This window comes from Zosterops lateralis, assembly GCF_965231275.1.
Source record: "Zosterops lateralis genome assembly, chromosome: 28".
Lineage (NCBI taxonomy): Eukaryota > Metazoa > Chordata > Aves > Passeriformes > Zosteropidae > Zosterops > Zosterops lateralis.
The window spans coordinates 5,851,080-5,870,016 of NC_139788.1; the positions used below are offsets into that span (position 1 = coordinate 5,851,080).

Consider the following 18,937-nt stretch of genomic DNA (forward strand, 5'->3'; position numbering starts at 1 on the left):
TGCTCTTGGGCTTCCTGGGTGTTTCCTGCACAGGGGGATGATAAAATGCACTGAGCGCTGCCAGCTGCTCCAGCTGGAGAAGGCTTTGGGTAAAAGAAATTCTTAAAATATATATAATTGTGTGTAAATATATGTTTTTATTTCTTTGTATACATATAAATATAATTTAATGGAATTGTAGAATGCCCTGACTTGGAAAAGACCCACAAGGATCACCAAGCCCAATTTTTGAATATATTTATATAAATGTATATTTGTATCAATACATCCCTCTGCTGCATCACGACACCCTGGGGATTCCTGTGATCCCAAACTCATCCAGCTCAGTTTAACACCATCACCCCACTTCCCCTTTCCCACTGCAGGAAGCTGATAGGGCAGGAAGGAGGTGGCTGATCCGGGGTGTCAGAAGCCAACGTCAGGTTTTGGGGTGACTCTGCTGGGCTCAGGGGACCACCCAGGCCCGGATGCAGCCACCACACACTCCCCCTCCCTGCCATGGAAACCACCCTGAGCACCCAAAACACAAACAGCTCATTTTTAGTTCCTTGCAAGACGGCTTTGCCCGGAAAGGAAAGGGGTGGGGAGAGGACACATCTCCCGCCCGCGCAGGAATTTGGGGAGCGGAGAGGCCCTGCCCTGCCCTCCCACGGGATGGGGGGGGTCCCAATCTTGCAAGGCACCTCCTTGTTTCTAAGGGCATCCTGGGCAGCATTTTGCATCACCCAAATCACACCAGCCCTACACCCCACCTGGGTTTAGGGTACCCTATGGGGCAGCTTGGGGGGATACAGAGGCCAGACCCCCCTTGGTTCAGTCACGTTCCCACCCAGAGCTGAGTCATGCCAAGCTTTGGGTGTCCTGGACTGTTCCTCCCCCCTCCATGTGCCTCCTCAGTGAGTAATGCTCAGGCGACAGAGATCAGCTCCCTGCTCAGCTCCCGGCTCTGGCATCTCCTTATATGACCGGAGAAGCTGCCGGGCAGCGTCACACGGGAGCCGGGCACATCCCCCGTGTCCCTGGCACCATTCAGGGTATGGAGGCACCCTGACATGGGTGTGGGCAAAGCCACTGGGGTGCTCCTTCATCCCCTAGGTGCTGCAGCCCCATAGAAGGCAGCAAAAGGTCCGGTGAGCTCCAGCCAGGGCCGTGCGTCCCAGCCCCGGGAGGTGGCAGCCAGGTGGCACTGTGGAAACGCTGGAGTGGGCATCTCTGTGGACAGAGCCAGACCTGGCACATGGCAGCACGGAGCCGGGGTGAAGAACAGCCCCGGGGCTCTGCCTGCACCCCACCGTGCACAGGTGGGCACCCAGTGCCCCCCAGTCAAGCCCAACAAAGCTCCTCCGTTGCCTCCAGTGGAAAAAACTGGACATGAGAGCAGCTGAGGGCTTCTCTGCCCCAAAGGGTCATCAGGGTCACCCCACCCTCCCCACGAGGCACCCCAGTTCCCACAGCAGTTAAAGGGCCTGCCCAGCAGCAGTGCTGAGCACGCACAAACTCGTGACTGCAGGACAGGAGCCAGGTTTCCTGCCGTGCTTCCTCAGCAAAGCTTTACCCCTTTCTGTTGTTTTTTCCTCCTTTCTGGGAGCTTTAGGAGCAAATCTCAGTGGCTTAAGTCAGGGGCTGAAAATCCACCAGGAGGGGAAGGAGAGTCCAGGTTTTGGATCGGGGTGTTTCTGGTGAATCAAAGACGCATCACCCAGGGACAGGCTCTGCTCTGGAGTGGGTCAAGGAGTCTGTCTGGGCTTCCACAGGGGCCTGATAGGGGCACAGGGTTGGAACAAACACCGTTCCTAATCCTTAGCCAAGGGATGAAGAACATGCCCCACTCCAAAGCTCAGCTGAGATCATTCCCCCTCGGATCACAGCACTTCCCCCTCTCTTACAGCATCACACCCTCCTGGCAAACCACAGCAAAGGCGGCTGCGGGCAGACAGACAGACAGACAGACAGCTCAGCAAGACACATCCCTGGCTGCCGAGCACTCCCGCACGTGCCAGGGCACCCCGTTCTGCCGGCAAGCACGGGCAGGGCCCCGCCGGGGTGCGGAGCCTCGCTCCACCCTGCCCGCGGCGCCAGCAGCCTTGGGAAAGGAAAGCCAGAACAAAGATGACGTTTCTTCTGATCCAGGCTATTAAAAACAAGGTGGAAACGAGCAGGTCACAGCTCCCGACGCTGCCCAGCTCCTCGGCTCCAGCTCCCAGTCCCCTCCTGCTGCTGGTGAATCACCTGCCCGAGCGTGTGCAGGCACAGCCGGTGAGCCCTCGCCAGGCGGCTGCTGGCACAGCGGGCACATTCCCCACGTTCAACATTTCCTTCTGGCTTTCATCATCCCCATGTGGCTGCATTCCTGCTGGGAGGGAGAGGGAGAAGCCCGCGGGGGTCCCGTGCCGGCCCCACTGGGCATCACCACCCAACTCCAGTGCTGCAAAAATTGGGACTGTGGAAACTCCCAGACAGCAACACTTGTGGCCCTGGAAAGTCAACATCCCAAATACAGAGGTTTGTGCAAATAGGGATTTTGGCTCTGAGCATCCCTCCATTGCTCCCCATTTGCACAGGAATAGTGGGAGCTTGAGCTGGGCTTCATCTGGATTAACCAGAGCAGCTCCATGCCACTCAGGGCTGGGGGGCTTTTCTGCACCAGACCCCCCCAGTCTGCCCGTGAGGGCAGCATAAATCAATATTTGCCTGCAAACCTCTCACACAGGAGCTTCCAAAGGTCAGCAAAACGAGAGGAGAGGGAAGGAGCTGGGAGGGAACCTCGGAACCCCCCACCCAGGCACCATCAGCGGTAAAATTGGAACTGAGCGAAAGGAAGCTCCGGTGATAAGAATGGAGATGTTCCCTTTTCCAGCAGACGTCTGGGCACCAAAATTAGAATAATATCTTTAAAAAAAGACCAGATTTCCCTTACCACAGCAGGGCTGACAGTGCTGCATCAGAGAGGGACGTGGGAAAGCACCCCAGGACCACCTTGCTGTGGGATACAGAGGTGGAGGGCAGGGATAAGAAGGTTTGAGACAAGGCTGGAAGCAAACATCATTCCTGTGGCTTTCATCCTGCAAAGGCAAGCAGCTGAGCTGGACGGCCACCTGCTCATGACTTAATCATTCCCCAGCAGCATGAACTCCTGCTGCCAGGCTGGAGGGCTATGGGGTCTACGGGAATGTGACATCCCAGCAGGGGCCATCCAAAGGGACCAACTCCAATGAGATGGACAGAGCCAACAGGAGAGCCCAGGGCCTCAAGAATCTCAAAATTAACTCAGGAGACAGTTCCCTACACAGCAGAATCGGGGAGAGACTCCTACATCTCCTGCAGGAAGAGCAATCAGCATTCCCAGGGCATCACCTTCCTTCCCTTCCTGGGGCTCACTTTTTGGTGTCCCAGACTCAGCACCTTTCCCAGGGACACTCAAAGCCATCAGCACTTTCAGCCCTGCTGCTCGCAGCACAGGCGGGGTGCCCACCCCTCCATGCACCCACCAGAGTGACCCCAGCTCCCTGTCTCTGATCCCAGCAGATCCTTGCCCATGAGCCACGTGCTGGACACATCTCATTCCAACATCACCCGGCCTTTGGAACTCTCCCTGCAGCTCGGGAGAGAGCGTCACGCTGGAGGGGGGGGTGATCTCACCGCTGCTTTCCCAGCATGACAAACCTCCCTCCCTCCATCCAAGGCTGCTGGGATTCTGCTGACGCAGCAGCTCAGGCATTATTTCATCGCTTCTCACTTCTCGGAAGCCTCCCCGTGGCTTGTCACCCCTCTGAGGACACTGGCAGTGCCTGCTTCATTGAGTGATGCCATGAAAATTCACAGCGATGTAACCCCGGAAAGCACCGAACCCCGCAGAGCTGGCACGGACTTAATGGCATTGTCCTGCATCGAGAGGGCAGGAAGGAACAGGGACAAGCATGGAGAGCTTGGAGCCATCCTGGATGCACACTTGGAAATGCTGGGTGAGAGGGAAGAGGTGAAGCCAGCGCCGCAGGTGAGGAGGATGGGGATGCACAGAGAAAGGAACAGCAAAGGTCTCCCAGCAGAAAACACCATGGGCTCTTCAGGAGGGAGCAACACCAGCCCTGGGCAGAGGAAAGGCTTGCTCGCACGCCCACGTGCAAGAGGACACACACGTCTGCACACCTTCCCAGGGGCCTGTACTGACACGAGAAGGTGGCTTCTTTCCCAGGCAGGGGGAGGAGAAGGAAGGCGATGCCATCTCCGGGTCCCTCCCTGCCCCTCCAGCCACAGGGACAACGCCGCACACCTCCACAGAGCCGCCGTCTCCACGGCTGGGTAAACACCCGCTCCGGAATTCCCAGCACACCCCGGCAGAGCATGGAGAAAGCCATGAAAAAACAAGTTGCCAAAAAAACCCCAAAAAACTCCCCACCATGAGATTTGCTGGAAACCCCAGCAGAGGGGATGGGCACATCCCTGTGCCGGAGAGCAACACAAATCTCAAATCCTGCACCTGCTCTCACCGTCTGCACAGGAGCCAAGCACCAGGAATTCCCTGAATGCTGGAAAAATGCCCCCAAATGAAATCTCAGGCCCCAGCCTCTCTTGGAGGAGCTGTGGTGTGGCTGCTCGGGGTGCAGAGCTGCTGGCCAAGCCCCGGGGAGAGCCTCGGGGAGCTGGATCAGAGCCGCAGTGCTGGGATCATCCCCAGCAGCTCAAGTCCAAGCTTTGCACTTCTCACAGCAGCGGCTTAGGGAGCAGGAAAGGTGGGGGGCGGAGGGATGGCCGGCATCAAAACTCCTTTTCTAGCAGCTAACAAAAGAGCCGGTGTCTCCGCAGAGAGGCTCGTTATTCCAATGCCAACCAGAGGCTGCTTGGCAGCGGCAGAAATAGGGAAATGTTGGGCTAGTAGGAACTGGCTGCGCTTTGTTTGGGGGGTGCTGTGTTTGCACAAGCCCCACACAATGGGGGTGTTGGGGCCAGGAGGGTCAGAGCTGGGTTGGTCCCTGGGTATGGCCACCAGCTCTGGTGGCCTCGTCCTGCTCCCCACAAATAAAGCACAGAAGTCACTGCCCAAGGTGTTGCTAGGAAGTTGTGGGTCCCCACTTTTTTCTGCCTTCAGCTCCCAAAAAGCAGCTCAGGGTCTCCTCACTCTCGCCACACTGCAAACACAAGGTAGTGGAGCCAGAGATGTGCAAAGCCTCCTCTGAGAAATGGAGGTCAAAGAGAAGGAAGCAGCCGATTCCCTCCTCTTCCCCTGCAGATGGAGGGCAGGCAGCAACCTTGAGCCCTGATCTCATTAGATGTCCCAAACTAAGCAGTGTGAAACCTGATTAGCGCCGGGCAGGAGGTGGCCGAAGGAGCAGCAGCTTGTTCTGCCAGCCAGCCCCAAGCACCCTGCCTCTGGAGAGGGGGGTCTGAGAAGCAGGGCACCCACAGCTGCCTCGCCACAGCACCCAGGACCTGCTCTTGGTCCTTCCAAGCTTGATCACGCCCCAGGTCATGGCCATGCTGTGCCCTGAAGTGATGCTTCAACCCAGCTGCTCCTGCCAGCTCCTGGCCAGTTGGCCTTGGCATGCAGCAGCACAGAGAAATGTAGGATTAAAAAAAAGGGGGAGGCAGGAGCCCAAAACCTCTGTTCCCTAGAGACCTGCTCTCCTGCAGAGAAACTTAATCCCTGTTAAAAAGCAAATGAAATAATCCAGTTGCTAACACTGCTCTGGCCACGCCGTTCAAGCCCCAGATCCGCCGGACCCCTCCAGCCTGGCCCAAGCCCAGCAGATTCTCTCAGCAGGGCTGAGCCGGACCTTTCTGGAGCTAAAACCATCCCTGGCACCACAAAGCTGTGGTGGGAAAGCTGCAAATCAACAGAGATCCTCAGTTAGGGCACAGGCCATGAGTGTCCCTGCCTGGCAGGGCTGCCCAGGGGACATCTCACTGGGTGGTCAAGCTGGAAAAGTGTCTCCCACCCTTTCCCAGGAGACACCAGACCCATCTTGTCCTCCTCCTACAAAGGGACACAGGGCTGGCAGAGCAAAAACTCAGCAGGGCCTCCACCCAGGACAGCCAGGAAAGATGTTGGCCCTGGATCTCTTATCACACCCGGCCACCTTGGGCGGCCCCATCTGCTCCTCAGGGAAGCCACCACATGATGGGACGAAAGCAAACAGTGACAAGGGGATGAGCTGTGGCACCACTCCAGCAATGTGGCACACAGCAGGGCAGGATGCTGCTCCTGCCTCCTGCTCTGATCCCACACATCCCTCAGGCAGCAGAGCCACCCAAATCCCTCCTTTTTAACAGCAGAAACTCAGCAGAGCTGTGAAATTCCTCACTGCGGGCACATGCACCATGGTGAGGTGACAGGAACAAGGATGGACCTACTCCTTGGTCACGGGGAAAAATCTGAGCCCCGTTCCCCTGGGGAAAGCACACAGCAGCTCCAAGGTCAGATGGAGCCAGATTAGCTGGAAACGCATGGACAGGGCCGAAGAGATGCCAGGTTTGAGCCGGCTGCCAAGTAAACAACAAAACTCCTCAGAAAGCGAAACCAGCCGGCCTCGTGCTTGCTGGTAAAATTAACCCAGCAATAAATTTGTAATCTAATGGGTCTCCTCAGCCAAGCCCAAAGGATCTGGTCATCTCGGGGCCATGACCAACGCTGCCCCAGGAAACTCAAGATGGAAACTGTGTGGAAAGTCCGGGTGACCCCACATCCACCGGGGCAGGGTCGCTCTGGGAGCAGCATCCTTTGTCCCCGGCATGGAGACAGAGATCTGGCAGGGCCCCCCAGCCCCATCCCAGCTAGGCAGGCTGGGGGGGCACTGGGATGCTCTCCAAGCCCCTTGGAGGGCTGACAGGGATGGATGCTGGCACTGAGCCGGGGGTCAGGGGCCTGGACTTACACACACGAGCATTTACATATGAAACGCTCCCAGCTCCAATATCGCTGCTGCCTCCACCTCCCCGGGGAGATGAATAGAGATGAGGGGGGAGAAGGGAAAAGAAACCTCTCCAGCAATAAAACCTTGTTTTCCTCCAGCTCTGGCCTGCCCCGCAGCTCAAGGGCAGGCTGGTCTGGCTGTTTTCTGTGCTGGGAGCACACTTAGATCCATGGCAATGCCAAACAGCGACAGCAGGATGCACGGCACAGCATCCCCATGCCAGTGAGCACCACAGAGCCAACCATTCCCTGTGGGCACCCCTTTTGTGCTTGGATGCACAGAGAAGCCTCCCAGCAGTGTGAAAGGGCTCAAACTGTGCTGGCTCAAGCAGCGTTTGGCCTCCTCCAAGCACAGAATGCCAGACTGGTTTGGTTGGAAGGGGCCTTAAGGGCCATTTCACTCCCATGGGCAGGAACACCTTCCACCAGGCCAGGTTGCTCCAAGTCTTGTCTAACCTGGCCTTGGACACTTCCAACCTCTCCGCCCCTTCCCTATCCACATCCCCCTGATTTAAAGCCACAAAGGGTTGTGGTAAACACAGCTGGTGACAGACAAAGTCGGCACCACTGGATCTAGAGGCAGCAAAACAGACCAAAAACCCACAGGCTGTGCTTCTCGGGGACGTGCCACCCGCGTTCTCATGTCCTTGTTCCGGCCTAGTGGGAGCGGAAAGTGCCACGAGCTCTGGGATGTGGGAGCCAGCATGGGAGCCAACGCTCCCAGCAGGGCTCTGGGCAGCACCTGGAGAGGGGAAGGCTGCCAGCTCAGTTCCTGCAAGCAGTCACCTTGTAAACACGATTAATAATGTCATCTTGGCTCCCCGCACCTCGCTTGCGCGGGCAGGACGGGAACTCACCAAGCTGCAGCTGGAGACGGGGCTGGAAAGCTCCATGGGAGAGCTTCAGCAGCAGCCCCAAAAGCTATAAAAGGGCTCAACGGCACCCAAACCCAGCACCCAAACTCAGCACCTATCGCTGCTCTGGCTGCCAAGGGGCTGGAGATGGAGGGAACAGAGCTGGCCACCACCCTTGGCACACCCAGCAGGCACATGGCAACTCAGGGCTCCTTTTACATTGATTCCCAGTGCCAGCTGCAGCGAGGCTCAGGAAAAATTTATGATGGACACCACGGCAGCATAAGAAAGTGAATTATATTCCTCCCAGACTCGATAACTCAGGGCAGCTGTCAGCACAGAGCTGCGGGATTAACCCTTCGTGGCAGCGGCGGCACGAGAGGGTGGGGATACTGCCAGCCCGCTGGTGACAACTCCCTTGGCTCCCTGCTAAATTAAACATGGAATTGATTCACCTTTGTTATACAATGGGATCAGCTGGTAAAGCCCAGCTGAGGCCGCACTGTAAAAAGGGCGAGTCAATGACAGCATTGTTGGATGACAGGTTGGATGATGGCATTCCAGGTGCCTTCTGTTTTCCTCTCCTCTCCTTCTAGCAGGAGAAGACCTGCAGCAGGATGAGGCTGGCTGGGAATTCCAGAGGAAAACGCTCCTCTGACAGCAGGGAGGATAAAAAATAGAGAAAGGAAGGGAAGAAAAAGCATTCCCAAAGCACCAGGTAAGCCGAGCTGCTGTCTCACAGCCTGGGCTCACTGCCTGTGACAGTGGGACAACGGCTGCCTGCCTCCAGCCACCTGCCAGGGGCCAGCCCAGCACGATCGGGTGTCCCAGCTGGCTCTCCAGGGACAGCCTGAGAGGCAGGAGAGGCCATGAGATTGGGAAAGAGTTTTAGAAAGAAGAAAAGTGGGAAAACAGAAATCTGCACCCGGGTGCTACCGTGCACCTGCAGCCACGCGGCAAAAACACCCGCAGAGGAGCAGGATCAGCCCCCAGTCCCGTGGGAACAGCAGCCTGCTGTCCCCCGGAGCAGGAATTTGAGCTCAATTCCTTCCTCAGTTGTTATTTGCAAAGCAACTTCCCCGGGCTCCCTGAGCTGCTCGCAAGGGCTGGGCCGGCCGCTGCCCCAGCGCTCCCTTTGTGCCCAGCTCCAAATCCAAAGGAAAGGACAAAAGAGGGAAGTGAAGCGGAGCCGTGGAAGCACCACCTCTCCCGGCTGCTCCTGGCCATGCCGGGAGCGCTGGATCCGCCGGGATCAGTGACAGATGGTGGCACCCAGCAGCTCAGCCTCGCTCCCTTTGTGGGTCACAAATACCTCTCAGGGTGCCAAGTCCATCCAGGAACTTCTTGTACTTCTCCACGTTCATCTTCCAGCCGGACCAGCCCCGCTGCTCAGCTGGGTGGCATCGGGGCACCCACAAGCTCCAGGCACTGTCCCCAGCTCAGCATTCCCGCTGGACTCCTCTCAGTCGCCCTTTGACCACTGGCAGTGTTTCCTTATTTGATGAAGCACATGAAAAACCTCCCAGGGCTTGAGGCCACCCCCCTTTTTGCAAATGAGCCCAGCAACTGCCCCGCACCACCAGGGCCCCCCGGCATCCCTTTATCCCACCCCTCCACGCAGCAGCTTTCAGAGATTGTATGTCCTGGGGATATTTCCAGCGAGGAAGGGAATTGGGAGGGGAAGGAAAAAAAAAACAATGGGATTTAAGGCTAGCAGGCAGGGGATGAGGAAAACGCAGGCAGTGGGCTGATGGGTTCCCATCCTTGTGGGAAAAGCCGCCCTGGTGACTGACACCAGGGAGAAGCCATCACAAAAATGCAATAAAATGTTGCAAAACTGGGCCAGGTGAGACCCAGGAGCAGACAGGGAACAGATCCCTCCCATCTCTGCCCCCCGACACTTGCCACATGTTCACTTTGCCCTGGCTGCAAGGCGCTTACAAAGCTGAAAAGGAGATTTACTGGTTTTAAAGGAATTTTTGGCAGCAGGAACCAGCCCAGAGTGATCCAAGTGGATCCAAGCGCCTGACCCACTCATTGCTGCCCTTCAGCAGGACTGGTGTCCACCGGGCACGGATCAGGACTTCTGTTAAATCAAATAATAAAAACAATAATGACCACTATAATTATAATAATATAATCATCATCAGTAGTGTTGAAATGTGCTGTCATGGAGGTAGATCCTGCTCTCTTCATTCCCTTTCTGGAAAGATCCCAGCAGATTGAGCAAGACCCACCACACGGTGCAGGATCATCCTGCCTGGGCTCCCACACAGCATTTGAGCTTTGCCAGAGGAGAGGGAGAGAAATAGAGCAAGGATGTGCTGCAGGAGGAAAATCTCCCCCCAAAAACCAGGGTAATGAGGAGATTCCCCTCATCAATGGGCACATGAATCCCTGGCTCTTTCACCATGTGTTGAGATGCATCCCCACAGCAACCCACATCCCACGGCAAATTATCCATAAAAATATTAATAAAACCGGAACAGTCATGGAAACAACCCTGTGTCTACCTCCTCCACAGCTCCAGGACAGATGGACACTTCTCCAGGGATAGACACACACCATGGGTATCGCTTTGCATGGCTAGCAGAGCAAACCCAGCAGGCCAGTTGCTGCTTATGCCCCTGACAGCTGAGAACCAGGGAGCCAAAATTCCCTCAGGGAGCTCCCAGTTGGAAAGGAGGGGGCAGGTGATGAGGTGCCTTCTCTACACTCTGATCACCCCAGCACCCTCTGAACCCCTGGCCCCGCTGGGATGGAGGTGACATCCGTTCATCCCAGCAAGGAGCTGATGCAGGAGCTGATCCAGTCACCAAGGAGGGACACATGAAGAGCCTGGATTTAGGATCTGGAGGTGCCCACTGCATCCCTGGCATCACAGGGTCATTCCCAGCCATCCCCCCGTGCCCACCGGCAGCACCGGCAGCAGAATGAAAGTTGTTGTGAGAAGCCAAGTTGTCACCACTAAAAATAGCACAATGGAATTTTCCTCTAAAGGAAGAAAAAAAAAAAAGGGGGGGGATGGAAATCTTGATCCTTGCTGACAAAGGGACTGTGAGAATGAAGGGTGGGAACAGCCCCATGGAGGGGACACAAGGGGACGTTAGGTCCTTCCCCTCCAACACTCCCCAACAGGCACGGAGAGCTAAGCCCATCACAGGGGGACAGTGAGATCCCACCCTGTTTACATCCATCCTCTCCTTCCCATCAAAGGGGAGAGACCAGACCTCACCAGGATGGCCACTGGACACAGCAAGCAGGCAGCTGCTCCAAAATTCCAGCAGCAGGAAGGAGATGCAGTGAAATCACCCAGAGTTCCCCCAAACCCTGCCTTGATGGGGAGAAGGCCACTTCCCTCCTCCTGTCCAGAGGGGGTTAATGGAAAGCGGGTCTGACGCCACCAGATCCCATCCCCAAGCATCTCAGCTCCTTCTCCCCTCTGCCGGGAACGCCAGGAATTCCTGGAGGAGGGAAGATCGCTCCAGCTGGCTCGATCAGCACACTGAGACTGAGAGGGAGGGGGGAAGTCAGGGGAGCCCCCAGCTCCCGAAACATCCAGGAATCCCAGATCTCCCAGCACAGCAACTGCCCTCCCAGCAGGAACGAGAAGCATCCCAAACAGCCGGCCAGGATGAAATATCTCCACAGGCAGCAGCGTCTGGAGGCGCCTGCACTGAAACCTCCCGTGCCACCCCATGGCTGTCCCCACCGCTGTCACCCCGGAGCTGAGGGGATGCTGGGAGACCCCACCAGCCTCAGGACTGGGGAGGGGGTCGTTCAAGCCACGCCAGGGATGTTGGCAGAGGCAGGGAATGGAGGTGTGATCCTGGGGTGCAGCATGGATTTATTTAGGGACAGCCTTAAGGCTGCACCGTCACCGCCCTGGCGAGCCCCCAGCGGGGTCACAGGGCCACACCAGCTGTCCCCAACATCACTGTGTCAACCGAACATGCCAGAAGGAGAGGTGTGGTGTGGGGGGGCATTAATTAACGCTCATTAGCTGGCGGGGCAGCACGTGCAGAGAGGGACCACCGGGCTGGGGAGACTTCCCGACCCCGCTGAGCACGGAAAGGAGTCGCTCCCCCAGGATAGATTTACCGGGAGCAAAACTGCCCAAGGTCAGCTGGAATCTCCCAGCCAAGGGAGCCCTTGTATACAGTTCTCTGCACGGAAGAATAAGCTGCTGGCAAAAGCATTTCTGTAGGGCCACAACGGACCCGAAAAACGATTAATAAAAACCAAGATGAGTCTCACCCTGACACGGCATGAAAATCCCACTGGGATCAAGGCACAGCTCCATGGCTTTGCAGGAGTGGGGTGGGTGGCTGGGGGGAGCAAGGGCAGAGCAAGAGATCTGGAGAAGGAGCTGGTTTCAATCCCAGCCATGCCAGGATTACACCCCCAGCCTGGGCAGGGGTCCCAGCAGAGCTTGAGGAAGAGCAAAAGGCTCCCAGCAGGGCTCAAGGTGGGCAAAACAGAAGCTGGGAGAGAACACAGCCCACGCAAGGTGCTGCAGAGGTGCAAAACACAGCACTCATCACCTGTGGGAGGCTGAAAAAGCTTCCCCAGCATCATTAAAAAAAATGCTCATCTAAGCAGAGGAGGGCAGGCTGGGACTTACCGGAGGGAAACAGGGCTCAACAGGAAATGAAAAATGGAAATACAGGCTTGTCACGCACAGGAAAACAACAAAATAAACACAATTGTGGCCTCCCAGCGCCCGGAGCTCGCTGGCTCAGAGCACTGATAAACACTGGGTGACAAAGGGACACTCCAGGCACAGGCCCTGCAGCCAGACCTATCCCACCTCTGCTGGCAGCCACAGAGCCAGGCTGTGCTCTGAGGGGTGACAGGGAGCTGCAGCCCATCCTGCCAGGATCAGCATCCTGCTTCTCACCTGGAATCTCCCAAACCACCCTGCCCAAGAGCCTCCCTCCCACTTCCCTCCCCCCCCCCCCCGCCACCCCCACCCCCATTCCACGAATCTCTGGGCTTATCTGACCCAGAGGCAGGACACACATCTCAGATCACATCCCAGGACTCATTTTACCATGTCCATGGCCAAACACACATCAAATCTGATCACTCAGCCTCCCACCCCACCACACATCCCTGCGGGAAGCTGAGGCTGGAGGATCCCCCTCCCCGGCCCCCCCAGCCGGGTGGGATCCATCCAGACACACAAAACCCCACCACAGGAGCTTGGAAGTTAAACTTCCCAGCTCATTAACACAAGCATCCTCCGTGCAGGGAATTTCCTTGGCGGTTTCCCTCTCCAAGCTGGAGGCTGTTTGAACATCCCCAAACCCGGCAGCGAGCCCAGACCCCTCCAGACAGGGCAGTGCTGAGAGGTTAAATCTGGAGTTTTCCCGGGAAGAAAGACCTTCTGGAAGGAAAGGGAGATCTCAAGGACAGCATCCAGCAGGGCTGAGGGGTGTGCTGGGGAGATCAGCTCCACCCCTGCTCACCCACCACCTCCCAGCACCGGCTCTGCTGGTTCCCACCCCACCCGCAGCCTCCGATGGGATGGGATGGGAAAGGTGTGAGCAATCAGGGATGAGGAGAGGAGCCGGTTTGCTGGTCCTGCCCATGGACCTGGGAGGCTTCACCTACTGCCGGGGGGCACAGCACGGATGACCAGCCCCGGCAATCAGAGCTCCCGCTGCGTCCCCGCTCCCGGCCCCATCCCAGGTGTGCCAGCACCTCTGCACCGCCTCTCCCCAGGGCAGCGATTGCTTCACCTGCCTCGGAAAACTCAGCTGGCGTTGCTAAGATCTGGCCACAGCACTGAGCTTCCACAGTAGCGACGCCCTGGGCACGGCAGAGCCACGGAGAGGATTGGGAAGGGATGGATTATTTGAGCTCAGGGAGTGAGGTCCCCCCTTCCAGGGTTTCCCTGTGCTGCTTTCCCAGCTGCTCCGTGCATCTTCCCATTACCCCACGCCTGTCCCGGCCCTCCTGCTCCAGCCGGCAGCGAAACACTGCCCCGTGCAGGAACCAGCCAGGCTGAGCCCATGGTCCAGGCAAGGCTCACAGCCCCTCTGTGGAGGAGGATGGAGCTGTATCCACAAATCCCAGCACGGACCAGTCTCCTTCAGGCCTTCCTCGAGCTCCAGCACAGCCTCTCTCCGCAGGAAGACAGGAGGAACTGGAACCTGCAGCACCCTGCTGCTCCCGCAGCCTGGATTCATCCATTTCAGGTCCATAAAAAAGGCACTCATCACCCGGATATTCAAACAATGGTGTTAAGACACTTGAAATTTAAATAAAACCTCTTGTTTTACTTCCCTCTGGATGGTTCCTTGCCGCTGGCATCAGCCACGGTATGTCCAGAGCAGTCTAAACTTAGCTGACACAAGCGAGACGAGCCTGGAAAGGAGCTTGGCTGGGACCCAGCAGACGGAGGTCAAAGACTCCGGTCTCACCCCGAAGCATGAGCCGGGAAGGAAAAGGCTCCACGGGAATGCAGAGCTGAGGAGAGCAGGCAGAGAACAGCCCCAGCCCTTTCCAAAGGCTCGGCATGCTGAGAGATCAAAGCCTTTCCAGCACAGCCCTGCGCACCAGCGGCCACGTCCCAGTGATGGTGCCAGCGAGGTACCACAGATGAGGCCACCTTGCAGCCACCCCCCTGCCCTCCCAGGGGATTTTCTCTCTGGGTCAGAGGCACACGGAAAGGAGGAGAAGCAGCCAACAGCCGCAGGAGCTGTGAGAGCAGGGCTCAGCCATGGTTCTGGTTCATTAGCAGGGCACCAGGACACTCTGGCCATGGCTTCCGCTGATCCCTGTGGGATGGGGGGAGGCACACGCCTCTCTGCCAGGCAATCCCAACCCAGGAGGCACTGCTGGGCCTTGGAGTTAGGATGACTCCATGCAGAGAGCCAGCCAGGCCAGGTGGGATGGATCCTGTCACCTGCAACACCACCAGCCCCATTTCCCCACTGGCCAAAACAAGCATGAGCAAAACAGCTCCTTGCACCCAGTGCTGGGGGCTCCACCTCGGACATCCAGGGCTGCCCCAGGCTCCTGCCATCTTCCTGAACCCCTCTTTTGCCCTCTCATGCCAGAGAAGCCAATGACCCCCACAAAAACCAGGGTTATTCACCCAATGGTGGAAAATCCCATGGCTTCCAGCCCAGCTTCTCCCACACTTCCTCCAGCCAGGGACTCGCCACTCCAAAAGTGGAACTTGGCCAACCTTCCTCCTGAGGGATGAAGAGGAAGAAGGGCTTCCTCTCCCCCACTGAGGAGTCACCACCATGCCACGCAATGCTGTCACAGGCCACAGAGGCCTCGTGCAGCCCACTCAGCACCAGCCAGGAGTGATGTTTATCCTCGTGGGATGGATCTCCCAGCAATCCCTTGCATCAGGAGGTGGCTCCACACTGGGAGAGCTGCTTGGCTCAAGGATCAAGGCATCTCTGAGTCCCCAAACATGTCCAGGTGCATTTGTTGTGGCACAACACCAGCCACAAGTGGGACAAAAGGAGGTTCTTCAGAGATGGGCATGGTCAGGAATGCCACCCAGCACCAGGAAGGCTCCAGTCCCAACGGGAATGAGTCCTGGTTGATTTATACAAGGGTCTCTTGTATAAATCAACCTCTCATGCCCACCCTAGAGTCTCCTCCAGTCCTTGGGAGGTGTTCCCTCCTCCTTCCTAAAGCCAGGTTACTCAACCAAGGTGACAAACCACCCTGTGCTGTCCCAGTCCAAACAAGCCAGGCCACGTGCCGGGCACCACGGAGCAGGCAGAGACAGCGCCGGGAGCGGGGAAAAACTTTTGAGATGCCACAGCTCCAGGTTTTCTACTCCCAATCCCAAAAAAACCTCCAGTTAATTACGAGAAAGAAAGGATTTCACCAGGATTGATTAGTTAATGTTTACAGAGCTGTGAGCAGGGGAAGCATGACCTGTGTTCTGAGCTTGGCAGAGCTGCCGGCACCCTTGAGCTGCCGGGGGCTGCTCAGCACAGGGCCATGATTTCCATGTGCTGGCTCCTGATTTTCCAAGGGGGGCAACGAGGCTCAGCACGCTCCAAAACACAACAGGAGGCTGCCATGGGAATGGAGAGTGGCTTCAGCTGCTGGGCTGACAGAGACTCCCCTTCCTGCCCAGACCCCAAAAGAGAGGTGTCCAAAAAGCTCCACCATCGCCACGCCAATGCCGTCATTCCCACTGGGATCGGCAGGTCCCAGCACGTGCCACGGCACTGTGATCCAGGGATGAGGTAAGACGGGCTGGAATCCTCACAGGGAACTGGCCTGCTGGCTTTCAACTGGGCCACACTGGTGAAGATGTGGTGGCACTGGGGACCTCCCAGCTGTCCCAGACAGCACAACCCTGAGGACACCTGAAGGAAGTGAGAGCCAGGGAAGCGCTGAGACAGCACCGGAGTCACCACCCCCAAAATCTCCACTTTTAGCCCTATCCTCTGGTTGAAGCCACCCCCTCAGGAGCAGGACACAGCAGGTGGGTGCCCCCGCAGCGCTGATGAAAACGTCCTCCCCCAGCATGCCCAGGGATCAGGAGCATCCCAGCCAGCCCCAGCGCCGCAGTGCTGCTGCACAACTCCCCAGCACCCCGCTGCCGAGGGTGGGTGTTCTTAGAAAAAAAGGAATCACGGGGATCTGCCAGCTGCTTCACTCCTGCTCACCAGGGAAAATCAGGACTCGCAGCCTGCTCTGAGACCTTTCCTGTGCTGCTGCTCTCTGTGTCTCTGGACCTGTCCTGGCTCGCTCGACAGCAGAGGCCTTGCTGCTCAAATTGGGATTCTTTAGAGTGTTTAGTGGTGCTGTTTAAGAGAAACGCAATTGCAATCCTGGCTCTGGCAGTGCCAAGTGTCCTCCTTGTCCTCCTTGCTGGATGTGGCAGGTCCAGGGTGGCCACCACAAGCTGGACACCAACACCACAGGTCTCTCCACTCGGCCCTCAGCAGTCCCATTTCAGTGAAAACTCTGTTTTTGCAGGATTAAGAGGGGGAGGGGATGAGCCAGTGGAAAACTTGTTCTGGACAGGAAAAACCAAACGGCTTACAGGAGCTGCAGTGGGGAATAACAGGGAAGAGACAACAAATCCACCAACTCAATCCCAAACAACCCAAACTGGGGCTTCAACTCAGCCCTTGCAGCACTGGTGGGATGTTCCAGGAGGGGTAGGGAGTAGGGAAGGGGTCAAAAGCAAAGGAAAACTTCTATGGAGTATAAACACTCATTTCCCCTATGCCACAAACAAGCTCCAACAACACCCAGCAGGGTATTTCCAAGTTAACACCAGCTTTCTACCATATCCCAGTGCAAAAATCAGGTATTCCCTAGAAAAACTCCTTCCCAGAAGACCCCAATTGCTCGTGGAAGGCACCAGCTGCCACAGCAGGGAGCAGGCAAGGGGAGCCCAGGTGCCTGGGGTGCTCCAGCTGGACCAAGGCTCTGGAATTTCCATTTCTTTTCTGGAACAAAGCAAACCCGATGCAAACAGCAGCACCTTCCACGCCAGCGCTGCCATCCGCGTCTCCACGCTGAACCCAACTACATCAAAGCAGCTTTTTAGTAATAAAGTTTGTCAAGTACTTGGACGACCCCAAGTTTCCCAGAGGCTTTCCAAGGCACCTGATGAGGTTTTATTCCCTGCTCCCTGCAGAGGCTGCACATCTCTCCCACCTCTGAGATGTCTGAGTGGCACCCCTGAATCAGAGAGCCGAGGAATCCATTATTCCCCTTTCTCCGCAGGCGGAAAGGAAAAGGAAACTCCTCTCGGCCCGGCCATCCGCATTTTAAAGATACTTGGCCGCTAAACTTATAAAACAGAGCGCTGGGAGCCCTGTGGGGCTGGAATCTGGGCTCCAGGACAAGCCTAGCGCTGCAGCGGGGAGGAGGAGAAAAACAAATAATAATAACAAGCAGAAGAATGGGAACGCACACAGCTGCCGGGGATGAGCTGCTGACATCAAAACTGCACACTCACTGCCGGTACCGGCACCGGCCTCGGCACCACCTGGGCCCCTCATCCCTGCCCGGCTGCGGCTCAGCGAGGGCCCCCGGCGGCACTGGGGGGCTGTGGGGACACGGATGGGTCCCCACACCCCTTGTGGCACCGCGGGTGAGGCCACAGGGATGAGGGATTCCGTGCTGCTCCGAGCGACGGGGTGCCCGGCTGGGATGCTGGGCACCCCATGGGAGGGACACGGGGACTCCACAACTCTCGGAAAGCCACCCAGGGGATGTGGGAACCTCACGCAGGGCTGGCGAGCACTCCCAGACATCCCACGCTGGGGACAGCAGCGCCGCTTATCCCTCGGGCAGCGCACGCAGAGATGCTGAGCCCACGGGCAGCCCACGCAGGAGCCGCGGCACCCAGGAACCCCACGCGGCCACGCTGCTCCCTCACACAGCCCACCCAGGAGCCGCGGGCCCCTCACGCAGGGGACACCTGGGACGCTCAGACGCTGTCCCCATGCTGGGGACGCTGGGATCAGCACACCCCACGCGGGGACACCGCGCTCCCCGAGGATGCTGCTGCCCCCGAGCATCCACCCCGCAAGCGCTCCGGCCGCAGGCACCGAGAAAACACAGGGAAAACACCGGAAAGGCACAGGAAAAGCTCGGGACAGACTCCGGGACGGCGCCGGTTCAGCCCCGCGGGGCGGCCCCGGCGCGCTCCAGGCCCGGGCGCGGCCCCAGCGGGCTCGGTACCTTTGTAGCGCTCCAGCACGTCCTCGTAGGCCTGCACGAACTCCTTCTCCTGGCTGCGGTTGGCCGGGAGCAGCCCCGGCACGTACCCGGCCATGGCGGCCTTTGTGCCCGGGCTGGGCGCAGCTGCCGGCGGCGCGGCCAGGGCCCGTCTGTGCCGGGGCCGCTTCCGCCGCGCCGCGCCCGGGACCGACCCGCCCCGGGGACCCGCCCATCGCCATCGGGACCCGCCCATCGCCATCGGGACCCGCCCATCGCCATCGGGACCCGCCCATCGCCATCGGGACTCACCCACCGACAGGGACCCGCCCCGGGAACCCGCCCATGTCTCCCGGGACGCTCCCACCGGCCCGGTGACCGCCCATGGATGGGGACACGCCCCTGGACACGCCCCAGACGCCAAAATTATGGTGGTCACGCCTATGACCATGCCCATCAGAATAGGCCGCGCCCACCGGGCCGTGATTGCTCCGCCCCAATGAGGCCACAA

At 57.9% G+C, this 18,937-nt stretch overlaps 1 protein-coding gene across 1 annotated transcript in view; it reads right to left on the reverse strand.

Moving 5' to 3' along the window:
• LOC310919816 (microtubule-actin cross-linking factor 1-like) overlaps positions 1-18,562 on the reverse strand; it is a 131,000-nt gene extending 112,438 nt beyond the window's left edge. Inside the window, exon 1 of the mRNA XM_083879362.1 lies at positions 18,451-18,562. Within this exon, the coding sequence (XP_083735488.1) occupies positions 18,451-18,544 (94 nt within the window). The 5' untranslated portion in view covers positions 18,545-18,562. The remainder of the gene's footprint in view (positions 1-18,450) is intronic.
• Between the last annotated feature and the right edge of the window lie 375 nt (positions 18,563-18,937).